The 13,921-nt window shown below is 47.3% G+C and overlaps 1 protein-coding gene across 3 annotated transcripts in view; it reads left to right on the forward strand.

Moving 5' to 3' along the window:
* The window catches only part of ARFGEF2 (ARF guanine nucleotide exchange factor 2), an 83,593-nt gene that overhangs the window by 16,502 nt on the left and 53,170 nt on the right, over positions 1–13,921 (forward strand). Inside the window, exons 4-7 of one of the 3 annotated variants that reach the window (XM_070801842.1) lie at positions 5,603–5,749; positions 6,714–6,893; positions 7,250–7,481; positions 13,106–13,174. In XM_070801842.1, coding sequence (XP_070657943.1) covers positions 5,603–5,749; positions 6,714–6,893; positions 7,250–7,481; positions 13,106–13,174 — 628 coding nt within the window. The remainder of the gene's footprint in view (positions 1–5,602; positions 5,750–6,713; positions 6,894–7,249; positions 7,482–13,105; positions 13,175–13,921) is intronic. The other 2 variants (XM_070801843.1, XM_070801844.1) reach the window with 2 other exon arrangements.

Genomic DNA, 13,921 nt, shown 5'->3' on the forward strand with positions numbered 1-13,921 from the left:
TGTCCTCATGTTAAGGTTTAGTTTGGTAGCTGGTGCCGATAGTCTCCATTATTGATGTGCTAAACAGCAGCTAACATCTTCAGCACTCAGCCTGTGCTGGGCCCTGTGCTAAGAGCTTTATCCCCCCAACATTGTGTTTAATCTTCCCAACAACTGTCTGAGCTTCTTACTCTCATCCTCATTTTTGAACTAATTAAACTGAGGCTTAGAGAATAAAGTGTCCAGCCCCGCCAAGTTCCCCCAGGCAGGCGGTGATGGGATTGGGTGGGTGTCTAGGACTTGTTTACTCCAAGTCTGTGTTTTTAATCAGGGGTCCTTAAACTATCAGTTTAGTCAGTTCAGTTGCTCAGTCGTGCCCGACTCTTTGCAACCCCATGGACTGCAGCAGCCAGGCCTCCCTGTCCATCACCAACTTGCGGAGTTTACTCAAACTCATGTCCATTGAGGTGGTGATGCCATCCAACCATCTCATCTTCCGTCGTCCCCTTCTCTTCCTGCCTTCAATCTTTCCCGGCATCAGGGTCTTTTCCAATGAGTCAGCTCTTTGCATCAGGTGGCCAAAGTATTGGAGTTTCAGCTTCAGCATGAGTCTTTCCAATGAATACTCAGGACTGATCTCCTTTAGGATGGACTGGCTGGATCTCCTTGAAGTCCAAGGGACTCTCAAGAGTCTTCTCAAACACCACAGTTCAAAAGCATCAGTTCTTCGGCGCTCATCTTTCTTTAAAGTCCAATCTCACATCAGTACATGGCTACTGGAAAAACCATAGCCTTGACTAGACGGACCTTTGTTGGCAAAGTAATGTCTCTGCTTTTTAGTATGCTGTCTAGGTTGGCCATAGCTTTTCTTCCAAGGGGTAAGCGTCTTTTAATTTCATGGCTGCGGTCACCATCTGCAGTGATTTTGGAGCCCCAAAAGATAAAGTCTGTCACGGTTTCCATTGTTTCCTCATCTATTTGCCATGAAGTGATGGGACCAGATGCCATGATCTTAGTTTTCTGAATGTTGAGTTTTAAGCCAACTTTTTCACTCACCTCTTTTCACTTTCATCAAGAGGCTCTTTAGTTCTTCTCTTTCTGCCATAAGGGTGGTATCATCTGCTATCTGAGGTTATTGATATTTCTCCCGGCAATCTTGATTCCAGCTTGTGCTTCATCCAGCCCAGAGTTTCTCATGATGTACTCTGCATATAAGTTAAATAAGCAGGGTGACAATATACAGCCTTGACATACTCCTTTCCCGATTTAGAACCAGTCTGTGCAAATCTGGCCTGTAGACTGCTTTGGTGAATAAAGTTTTATTGGAACGTAGCTGCCTTAGTCTGTTTAGACTGATGTAGCAGAATAATACAGACAGGAGATGTTTATTTCCCACAGTTTTCTGGAGGCTGGGGAGTCCGTGATAAGGTGCGAGCTGGTTGAGTTCCTGGTGAGCCCTCTTCCTGGTTTGTGGATGGCCAGGTTGTCACTGTGTCCTCAGGTGGCAGACAGAGCAAGCCAGGAGTCTGGTCTCTCCTTCTTTTTAACGTTTATTTGGCTGCACTGGGTCTTAGTTTCAGCACGCAGGGTCTTGGTTGTGTCATGTAGGATCTTTGGTTGCAGCGCACAGGCTCTCTAGTTGTGGCGCAAGGCTCCAGAGTGTGGGCTCAGTAGTTGTGACATGCAAGCTAAGTTGCTCCACAGCATGTGGGATCTTAGTATCCCGACCACAGATCAAACCTGTGTCCCCTGCATCGCAAGGCAAATTCTTCACCTCTGGACCACCAGGGAAGTCCCTGGTCTCTTCTCATGGGGCATTAATCCCATCGTGAGGACCCCACTCTCATGGCCTCGTCCAGATGTAATCACCTCCACAAGACCCTCCCTCTTACTACCATCACATGGAGAGTTAGGACTTCAGTTGGGGAAACACAAGCATTCAGTTCAGGGCATAACAACAGCTGGGCCCTTTCGTTGGCTGCTTTCCGTCTACTACAGCTGAGTTGAAGAGTTGGAACAGAGACCACATGACCTGCAAAGCCTGACTGTTTAGCAGATGGTCCTCTACAGAAACAGGCTGCTGACCTCCACTCTTCACTGTTAGCCTGTACTTCTGGCCTCTTTAATTATACATAGGCTGTGTTTTCCTAGAAATGGTCTTTTTTCTGAAACAGTGTACGTGTGAGTATGATTTCTGGTGGAAACATTGACGTCCAGCTTTGCTTCAGCAACTTGAGTTACAGAACTTGTCTTAATGCTTTTGGCATATGGTTAGCTCTCTCTTAGATTGGAAGTTCTCTGTGATGTAGTAGGTACACCAGGATTTCTTTGCATACTATCTCTGTGATGTAGTTGTCCTTTTTACGACATTAAAAAGTGGCTGGGTGCTCCCTGGATACTGAATGGAACGATTACTTCCTCTTGGGGTTTGCCCTTGCACAGCCTGTTCAGCTGGCTTTTCCTGCTGTGGGCGAGGTGACTTCTGCCTTGGAAGTGGAGGGCCAGTGTCCAGGAGGAAAGGTTGGTTGGGTCAGGGTTGAGGCCAGCTATGGGTGCATCTGTATTGTGCCCTGGACGTTTTAAGGCATCCCTTTTTCAGCCTGGAAAGTTGAGTGGGGAGCAGAGATGCTTCGGGTTTGGTTTGCTACCAGTACAGAGCTCAGCGTTCCCTTTCCCCACAGGGAGAAGCCTTCCCTTGTTCTCGCTTCTCCCAAGTGATAAAGATCCTTTCCTTCAGCATCTGGTCTCTGCACGCTACCCTAAGGCCAGGACCTGGGGGAGAGAGAACTAGTTCCTTCTTGTCTAAACTAGTGAGTGATCTCCAAGTTTTTCTGGGCATAGACCAACCACAGAAATTATTTTTGAGAATATTCTCTCACAGTATTTCTTCAAGTATAAGATTATATACGTGTGCTACTGCTATCACATTACATATATTATAAACCATACAAAAGTAGACCTTTAAAAGAGTAAGATAAAAAGTAGATAGAAATAGAGTTCTAATATTTTCTTTCTACATAAAGCTGTGGGAAACCACTGGTTTAAGCTACCTGGTTCATACCACAAACATTATCTTTTAGCTTTTATTTCTAAAAGACTTTGTATGTTTTAATGCTCATTTTAAAATCAATGTATAATAATATAAGTTGTACATAGCTACATTCTCTGTTAGAAATTTCTTTTAGAACTATACAGATATGGCTGAAGTCCCTTAGGCCACTAGCCCCAGACCCAGTTGCCTGTTTCGATGTTTTAATTCTCTCTTTTTTTTTTTTTTAAACATAAATGGTACCATTTATGATACCCTTTTCCTGTAGAGGACTGCATGCTAAGTATTTAGGCTTTTTGCAGGTCATATAGTCTCCGTTCCAACTCTTCGACTCAGCCATAGTAGCTGGAAGTTCTATCATAAAGCATTTATACTTGTACAGATATTTCTGTGGCTTGCTTTTTACGACGTTGGTTTTAATGTCTGTTAAAACATCCCATGCAAGTAGAGGGCACTCCTGATAAATGATACGCTACCGTTTTATTTACTCCTCCTCCTGTTGAGACTTCTTGGGTGGCTCATCCGCCTGCTAGTGGCGAAGACACAGCAGATACGGGTTCAGTCCCTGGATCAAGAAGACCCCCTGGAGAGGGAGATGGCAACCCACTCCAGTTTTTTTGCCAGGGAAATCCCATCGACAGAGCAGCCTGGCAGGTTACAGTCCATAGGGTCACAAATGAGTCAGATATGACTTAGCAGCTTAACAACAACAACCGCAGCACTGCCCTCACAGGAAGCCAGCCTGTGGAGCAGTGATGAGAGGGGATGAGACAGTGGGCATCTGGACTTGTTCTTCAGAAACACACTGGAGGGGCCTCCCTGGCAGCCAGTGGTTACGACCCTGCACTCCACAGCACGGGGTGCAGGTTGGCTCCCTGGTCGGGAGCGTGAGATCCCACCGGGCTAACGGAGCCAGAAATAGATAAAAACCAGAACCACACTGGAGCATCTCCCCGCCTCGGACTGGAGCCCCCTGGGCCTGATCTGGAGCCCCGCTGTGTGCAGGCCTCTCCTGCCCGCCGGTCCAGCGGTGTCATGGTTCTGCTCTCAGCCTCTCTCTCAACCAGTTTTTCTTCCTGTGTGTTGGACGGCAGTGCTTTGGAGGCTAATAATGAGGAAAAGCTATTGAGAAGTGGCGTGAGGCCTCGGCGGGGGGCGTGTCTGCGTGTCGCAGGGGCCGTGGCCCTGTGATCGCCTCTGGAGCTGTGTCACTCTGGGCAGGCAGATCAAGAACGTAACACGCCAGAAACCAAAAGGATAAAGAACAGAGCAGCATCTGTCAGAGTCTTTACTAAGTCTCTGGAAGCAGAGGGTGCCTTAGAGTTCACAGACCCCAGAGGCCCTATCGCAGATGAGTGGTTCTTTTTATTCGGTCAGCCGTCAGGACAGCCTGGATGACTTGGAGAAAAACATTGTTTCCTGGGCTCCACCCAGCCAGCCTGGTCGAGCACGTCTGCGTTGAGGTCCAGGAGTCTTTTTCTGTCACAGGCTCCCTCTTGGACTCTGAATATTAGCCCGGCTTTGAAACCGTCCTGACCTTTGAGTTCCCTTCCAGCTCTCAGATTGTCCCTGACGAAATCCAGGTCAGGAGGGAGGTGGCCCGTGTCCAAACTGATCAGTCACCTGACCCCGAGGGCACAGCCCGGACAGCCTCTTGTCTCTTCAGTGGCACGGGTGACATGCAGTTTGATAGCGTTGGTGCAGAATTCAGTGAGGGTTTTTACTTTAATTTTTGGAATGAAAAATGCATGGGCATGAGTCACCATTCAGAAAGAATGAAAGCCTGAGCCACAGTATGTCTTAGTCCTGCTCCTGCTCACAGCTGCTTAGTTCTCCCTGAGCTCGAGCAAAACTTGTTATCGTTAGTTTTTAATGTATCTTGCCTTTTGCGGGGTTGGGGTGGGGGTAGGGGTTTTAACAGCTTGAGATATAGTTCAGATGCATGTAGTTCACCCGTCTGAGGTGTACAATTCCGTGACTTTCATATATTGACAGAGTTGTGCAGCCATCACCACAGTCTAATTAGAGACCATCTTTATCCTCGGAAAGAAGCCTTATTTTTGCAGTCACTCCCTGTTTCCCCGGAATCCCCCAGCTCTAGGCAGTTGCTAACAACTTCTGTCTCCGTTATATATAGTTTTAATTTCTCCTTTTTTTAAAAAAAAAATTTATATGGCTGTGCCAGGTCTTAGCTGCAGCGTATGGGATCTAGTTCCCCAAGCAGGGATCGAACCCAGGCCCCCTGCTGCATTAGGAGCCAAGAGTGTTAGCCCCGGACCACCAGGGAAGTCCCCAACTCCTCCATCTTTCACAGAAGTGGTTGTGCACTGGGGGCCATTCTGCACATGCCTTTTCCCCCAGCCACTCTCAGCGTCATGGGCTTTTCTGCCATCAGGAGTCAGGCCGGATGCTGTGCTTTTGGGGTGACCATGCCCCCCCGCACCCAGGGGGAGCAGAGGGATCTCTGGGAACCGGAAGTTAAAGACCAAGCCTGCCGCCTGCCTCTTAACCGCTATGGATGGCTTCAGCCTTGGCCAGGCAGAAACTCCTCATGTCTGTGCTTTCTGTGTTTAGAAACTCATCGCTTATGGGCACATCACTGGCAACGCCCCCGACAGTGGCGCCCCCGGCAAGCGGTTGATTGACAGGATCGTAGAAACCATTTGCAACTGTTTTCAAGGCCCTCAGACCGATGAAGGCGTTCAGTTACAAATCATTAAGGTATTTCTGTCTGCCTAGTCTGGATTTTAAATGAGAAAACTCGTCCCCTCTGGGAATTTGAATTTCTAATTTACCATGTGTTAGTTGTCTCAGGAGGCACTGAGCTAGAGCAAAAATACGTAAGCATCACGTAGATCTTTTGTGAAGTGTCAGAACTGATTAGCGTGGACCAAGACAGAAGAGCAGAAACAGGTGTGTTTTCAAAGTAAATAGTTCCGCTAATAATCACATAAATTGCTTGTGAATTAGATTGACTTGAAATCCTCTACTCTCTCCCCTTGAATTTCTGGGTTCCCGGACTGCCATTTCTCAGCAGGTCCTGTGTCGATACTTTTATCACCAGTTTGCCCCTGTCCCTTTATTCTCCCTTCCCATCATCCTGTTCCATTTCTGCTGCCAGGAATGGTTTGGCGTGGGACGGTCCCATCTGCTTGTCAGAACCAATCAGGATAGATGTGGTCAACGTTTCAAATCCTAAGTCCTGGACATGTTAGCTTTGTGAGGGATGGCTCTGTGCTAGCTGCACCCTACTTAAAGCTCCCTTGAAAATCCACCAGGGAACTGGGAAGCTGATCTCCGTATCTCACCCCACCCTGCACCTCCATCAAAACATGAATATCTTGTGATCGACGTATGTGAGATCGGGTTGGAGCGTTTTCCCTCCTGAGAGAAGTATCTGGTTTTTTTGGTTTTTTAAAAAGTAAGCTGGTAGAGAGCACACTTCAACACAGCTCGGTTACTTCACATAACTTGGGTTCTATGGAGTTAATAAGTGTGTTTAGACTTTTTTGAATTTGGAGCAGCAGGTGCTTGGCTCTTGGTACTAATCATCCAGTTTAGCTCACAGAGCCATCTTCTTAAACCAGACCAATAAAAACAAAGGCAAACCTTGTAGAAAAGTTGGGCTTTGAGAGGACGGGCAGTGGGCACTCCTGAAGATGAAGGTTTTGGATTTTTGTTTCAGGCTCTTCTCACCGCGGTCACATCCCCGCACATTGAAATTCACGAGGGCACCATCCTGCAGACGGTCAGGACATGTTACAATATCTATTTGGCCAGCAAAAATCTCATCAATCAAACCACTGCCAAGGCTACCCTCACTCAGATGCTGAACGTCATTTTCACCCGCATGGAAAACCAAGTGGTGAGTGGTCGCAGTTAGCAGCTGCCGTGAGTGGGACACCATCCCAGGCTGTGAAGTCTTTCCTGTGTGGCCTCGGTGCCTGGTGAAGAGTCTTAGCATCTTGTAATTAATTCCTTCTTCCTCTGAGTTCTCTGCAGTCTGTTTTTGTCCTTGCTTTAAAAAGCAGAGAGAGTATCTCGATGGGTTTTGAAATTCGAATTCCAGATTTGCTATGAGTTTGTTGAAGGAATTGATTTCCTTTTTTAAATGCTATCCTTCTGTTTGGATATTCTTTATGCAACAGGCTGGCTTTTTTTCTGTTCCTTATCAAAACGCTGGATCCATTTAGATTGAGTCCCTTTTTCGTTGCCTTTCAGTTGCAGGAGGCCAGAGAATTGGAAAAACCGATCCATTCGAAACCACAGTCCCCTGTGATCCAAGCTGCAGCAGGGTCCCCAAAGTTCAATCGTTTGAAGCAGAGCCAGGCACAGAGCAAACCAACAACTCCTGAAAAGACAGATTTAACCAATGGCGAGCATGCCAGAAGTGGTTCTGCGGTGATCACAGAGAATGGACACGCCACCAGAGAGAGGGGCCCATCGCTCTCAGGTACGGCCCCTGCGCCTCCCCGTCCCCCACTGACCGGGCCGTCTTGCATCCAAGGGGCCGGTGAAGGAGCTGTCTGGTGTCATGACAGGAAACCTCCAGTAGCTCTTCTCTTTCTGGGCCTCCTCCTTGACTTCCCCTTTGATTTTCTCTTATGAAACATAACCCAGGAGGCCAAGTGTCTCAGATCCCGTTGTCAGTTATGAGTGTTTTGGTTGTTGTGGTGGTTGTTTTGGTCGGATGTTGGGGGCTTGTTCCTGGAATATATCTAGCTACTGCTGTTTGATGTCAGCTGTAGTGCCGTGGGTTCATGTTGGAGTGCTTGTGTCCCAGAAGGTAATCGTTTGGGTGGTTGAGCATTTAATGTCTGTTTCATCTCCCAGAAGAGGACACGGACATCATCTGTCACATATACACAGGCTCTCTGTGCTCTGCCCACTTACGGGCAGTTAGTCACTATTTATGGACGTCTTTGAAGGGAGCCAGAAGGTGGGTGGGTGGGTTCATAGAGAAATAGGCACACAGACAGCTCTGTCTTCTTCTGAGACCAAGTACATTACTACTTGGTTGTGCTTGCTTTTTTAAATGAAAGATCTTCCGCACCCGATGATAGTCTTGAAGTAAATAAAACATTAGGTGTGAAAGTTTTGAATTGGGTTGTCATATAAGATTATTTTTTAATATTTACCTCTCTTTCACTGTGCAATTTGTGCAAACAGAATTCTAAATTTATATATTTTTCAAGAACATACCTTATTCTCAAGTGATTTCTGCCAAATAATTTTTCACTCTAGCTGATGGTTCTACAATGAAATATCTGACCCGCCTTCGTAATTGGCCTCATATCTTCTTCTGCCCCATTATTTGCAGTGAGGTCTGTTGGTGGTATGTTGGCTACCAGAGGCATACTTGAGCAGCTTTTGTTCATCTGTAATTTACCAGAGCTCGGCATGGGCAGGAAGAGGCCAGGTGTTGCTGCTGGAACGTTGCTTTGCATCAGCTCACCCAAGGCCAGGACCAGAGAAAAGGCACCACAGGAGCCACACGTGCCTTGGGTGCGCCCTGTTGGCTGCCCGGTGCCACGTGTCTCGGAAGGTGTTCAGGAAGCCCTGACCCACCTTCTGTACCGGTTTTCATGTTGGCCTTATTAACTCTCAGAGCAAAGAGCAGGCAGGTTTTTACTGGAATCAGACTGTGGCCAATCAACAAATATTAATATTTAAACACACTGTAGTGACCGTAACTGTGCAGATGGAAAAGCAGGTCTTCCTGAGCTGCATGAAAGCGCTTCCACTGCAGCCCATTTTCCACCCAGCAGCCAACATGATCTTTTAAAAGCATGGATTAGTTGAGGACCTCCCTCTGCTTAAACCCCTCTGGTAATTTCCCATCCTGTCCCATTCATAGTGGCATCTGTGCCTGCGCCATCTCCACGATGTCCAAGGCCCTGTGTGTCCTGCCTCCGCCCACCTCCCTGTACCCTTCCTTGGCTTCCTTTCCCCTTGTTTGTAATAGGATGTGCAGGTGGTGTTTCTGGTTCTTGAAAATGTGGTGCTTGCTCTTGGTACCTTGGCACCTACTGTCCCTCACCCCGCTTTTGTCTCCAGGTTTCGTTTCTAACTGATCCCCTCTCTGAAGCTCCCCATCACTCTGTCCCATCACCCTTTCTTATTTTCCTCATGGCACTCTTCAAATCACTGAAGAGTTTGTGTTCACTTGTTCCTGGTCTAAGGCATCGGCTACCCTGTTCACCACAATATTCCCAACACCTGGTTTGGTGCCCAGGACATATAGTCAGTAAATACCTTTTTTCCTGAATGAATGGAGTGTGGGGGGGATTTGATTTCTAGAATATGGTTTTACAGAAACCCAGGAACCTAAAATTCTGCTCTAACACAGAATGCTTTACACTTAGCATATTGCTGTGGATTTTGTTGCCACAAGGTGTAATACACCCCGTGAGGCTTCTCCCAAGATCGTGGGCATCAGAGTGCCTGTAGGAATCAGACCACAAACCTCCAAGTGGTAGATCAAAGTGGAGGTGCACCATCGCCCTTAAGAGGGACAGGCAGGCCTCACTTGTCCAGATGTGGCTCTAAAGAAAGAACGCGTCCTTCAGGAGAACCGGGTGAGGCACCTGGGAGGAAGGGCAGCCTGAGAGGCAGATGGCAGAGGTGCTGGCTGACAGACACAGCGCCCTGGGCTAGAGTCCAGGCTGCCAAGGCCCCCAGGGGCTCCAGTGCCTCTGTGACCAAGATGACGTGTCCAGCTGTCCTCTTGGTTCCCTCCTGTGGACTGGCCGTCGGGGAGGCCCCCCACCTCCCCGAGGCAGTCACTGTGCCAGGCGTGGTCCTTGCTACCTGGGCACTCCACATGCATTGTCCTACTTCACTGCGAACCCTCCCGGGCCTTCCTGAGATAATGTGCCTCCCAGTGGAATCTGTGTGGATGACAGCTCCCCAGCAGACCAGAGGATCTTCCTCCCCTTGGCAGATTTTCATCCCAGGTTGATACTCCGTCAGTCTTATCAGCCCGTTCAAGAAGTGGATCAGAGTGCTCTGTAAATTCACAAAATGAGATCTTTGAGCCTACAACATGCTAGCTTCTGTGAACCTTAGGGCATGGCCAACAGGGTTCCCTGGCAACCTCACCCCATTTGTCCATTCACAGCCCTCCAAAGACCCAACTGTTCTTGTCAGTTTTCTAAAATACAGGTTTATTGAAATTCAGTTCTATAAATTCACCTATTTAAAATGTACAGTTCAGTTCTTTGGAGTATGTTGACACAGTTGAGCAACAATCAATCACCACAATCAGTTTTAGAGCATTTTTATCACACCCAGAAGAAACCCTGTACCCAATAGTCACTTCCCATTTTCTTTTATTTTTAAGATTCTTGCTTTTTAACTCTCAGCATTAGCTTAAGCGTTTACACACGTGTATAGCTAATACGGAATATGGTAGGTACACGGTTACCATTGTGCTCACAGATGTCTTCCCTCGCTCTTTTTGTCTTGCATCCCATTCATTAAGGGAAAAACAGCCCAACAACCTACCAAGCCCGCAGCTCCTCTGATGAAACATAATCATCAGGCTGCTAATTCTTGGGTGTTGATAGTGTACAGGGGGCTTTGGAATGTTTAGTAGAGATTAGACCCTGTCGTCATAATTCTATTAAATCATAGCATCAGAGAATGTTGGAACTAGAAAGGAACTTAGAAATACCTAGACACGTGTTTACCAAATCATGATAGACGAGATGATTTTACATGGCTCATAGGTGAATGGTTTTTATTTTAATAGTTATACGTTTGTTCTAACATGCATTAAGAAAGTGTGATCAGTGTTTGAAGCCTTTGTTGTGTGAATATTATTGCTTACAGTGAGTTAAAGATCACTGTTAGATATATATATATTCACACATGTAATATAATAAGTGGTACATGAAATGGCAAAAATTATGAAGATTGTGTGTGCTGTAGCCCCGCGTTCCAGGAAACAAGCTCACTCAGAGAGGACAGTGCAGATGATGGAGTGCAGTTTATTACATCGGTGGGCCCAAGGCAGAGTCTCCTCTTAGCCAAGGATCCCAACCAGCATTTGTGAAAACTTTATATACCCTAAGTGTATAAGGCTCTCTGAAACTAGTCTGAACAAAGGAAAGAGAAAGCTACAATCATAGTTAACCCATGATTCTTATGCCTTAAGCCTAGGTAGTTAACAGTGGACACTTATCAATAGGTTTGTGGTCATACCCCAATAAGCATAATAGAATGTATGATTATATTCGGTTACACAGGTAATTAGGGTATTCTTTTAGGCAATGGAGAAGGCAATGGCACCCCACTCCAGTACTCTTGCCTGGAAAATCCCATGGACGGAGGAGCCTGGAGGGCTGCAGTCCATGGGGTCGCTGAGGGTCGGACACGACTGAGCGACTTCACTTTCACTTTTCACTTTCATGCATTGGAAAAGGAAATGGTAACCCACTCCAGTGTTCTTGCCTGGAGAATCCCAGGGATGGGGGAGCCTGGTGAGCTGCCCTCTATGGGGTCGCACAGAGTCGGACACGACTGAAGTGACTTAGCAGTTAGGCGATGGAGAGCCCTGGGGCTCTTCCTTCTGGGGGCCCTGGTTTTCCCTTCTGGGGGCCTGGTTTTCCAGTTGGTATGTCGTTTCCATAGATACTGGGCATATAGCTCAAAGTCCACAGTCCGGCCCAAGACAGAGTCCTGCTTTCAAGATAGAGCCTGTTCTGTTTCCTTCTTCCTAGGTAACACTAATCTAGACTGAACCATCTTATTTAGATGAAGAAACAGGTTTAGAAGATTTTGCCCGTGACTGAGGGCTTTTCTAACCTCCATTCAAGTTCTCTTTGCCCTCTTAGGAGAGCATTTGTTGTTTACTCGCCAAGTTGTATCCGACTCTTTTGCAGCCCTGTGGACTATAGCCCACCAGGCTCCTCTGTCCACAGGATTGCCCAGGAAAGAATACTGGAGTAGACTGCCATTTCCTTCTCCGGGGATCTCCCTGACCCAAGGCTCTAACTCCTGTCTTCTGCATTGAAAACCAGATTTATCAGTCCCATAAGTTGAGCGCTTTCCAGTGTACAGGCTGGTGCACAAGTCTGGGCTCACTGAGATCATTCCTTTGATGTGTATCTCGGCTCTCTGGCTCCAGTCTCCTGTGTGTTCCTATCCTGCGTCCCCTCAGGGTGCACCCACTGGAGGGGGTGGCTGAGGGCTCCAGGACCTTTGTCTCCATCCTGAGCTCCCTCAGGGCCTACCGCAGGGGGTGTCTGGAGTGGTTTGAAGGCTGCAGCATCCTTTGTTTACTGATCTGATGTGTGGGGCGGCATTTTTCTTTCACTTGGGTTAAGTGCCCAATGGAAATGAAAACGCTTCCCTGTTGCTTCTCTAGGACTAAAGGCAAAATCGTGGCCTGATTGGAAAATCATTGTTGAAGAAGAATTTAAAGGATTATTTTGATTTTCTTTAACATGATGGCCCTTAATATTTACTTCCAGAAGACTAGTCGAATGCTTGTTTACTGGTTCTCCCAGAACTAGTTTCCTACCAAAACAACTGGTAGCGAGCCTTTTCCACTTAAACAGTTACCATCTTACAGAATAAGTCCATTTAGAATGTAGTAAGTTCCCAACTATCACGTGAGGAATCTCATGCTAAGGTCTGGGTTTACACTGTGGGAAAAAGAAGCAGCCAGAGGCACACTGTTTACCAAGGCTCTGGGTGCACGAGGTGAAGGGGCAAGATGACGCTTCTCCTTTTGTTGTGTCAGAAACCATAGCTGGATAATACCAGCTGCTGCCTGCAGCCCAAGGGTGGTGGAGGGGGCCCTGGGCCGGCAACTGTGACTCAGGAAGGAAGAGTGTCTAAGACTGCGGGGTCTCAGAGTTCCACTGGGGGAAGACTGAGTCATAGCAGATGGCTGCCCCCAAGTTTCCACATTTCCTGGGACGTGGTCAGGTTTGGCTTTGGAGAGGGCCTGCTTGCACTCTTGCTTCAGACTGTGACTCGAGAACACTGACTTAATCTCCACCTTACTTCATTCTCGTTGGAAATGCCCACATATGTGCGTTTGCGTTTGTGTATTTGGTGTGTGTGTAGGGACTGAAGACGGAGCCCAGGAGGTGGTGAAGGAGATCTTAGAAGATGTGGTCACGTCTGCAGTTAAAGGTGAGAACCAAGCACCCAGCCTCTCCTCCTCCTTGCTCCTTCACACGAGTGCCCAGCCAGGTGTGTTAGTGGTAGAGTGCACCACCGCCACCACCTCCTGCACACTCATGGAAACCAAGAAGTCACTTGTGACTCGTGATAGGTTTCATTCTCCCTCGGGTTGGGTTCAGGATGCGCAGTCTGACAGTGTTAGAGTTGGGTGTGCCACTGGAGATGCAGAGGTCCATGCCCTGTAGAGCCAGGTTTCCCCAGGAGTGGGCGGGGGGCCCTGAGGCAGTGAAGTTTCCGGGCTAGACATCACTGTGTCCAGGGGACAGTCCCCATGTCAGCAGGTGTCACATGCACAGAGAAGCTCTGTTAGTTTTGTTCGACTTCATTCATAACTACCCCAGTTTTTGGTGTAGTTTCAGTGGAATTAACCTTGGATAGCTCCAAATGACTGTTAGATGATTTTTCCTTTTGTTTTTACTCGAACTCTCAGGTCAGTGGTTATGTGCTGAACACTGAGCTTCGGGGTCAGTAAACCATTAATGGGTTGAGAAGTCAATAAATTAGTGGTTCGTAATCCGTGTTTTTAAATGGGAGACATAAAACAAAAATAGGTACAAACTGAATGTCTTGCATGTAGTAGTGTTAAGCATTGTTCCATGAGACATGTTTCAATGATTTATCTTTGTGCACACATGTATACTGGGTCCTGACTTTTAAAATGTATCTCTTAATGAGTGAGCATCAAGGTCAAAGAGT

This window comes from Bos indicus, chromosome 13 (assembly GCF_029378745.1).
Source record: "Bos indicus isolate NIAB-ARS_2022 breed Sahiwal x Tharparkar chromosome 13, NIAB-ARS_B.indTharparkar_mat_pri_1.0, whole genome shotgun sequence".
NCBI classification, from domain to species: Eukaryota; Metazoa; Chordata; class Mammalia; order Artiodactyla; family Bovidae; genus Bos; species Bos indicus.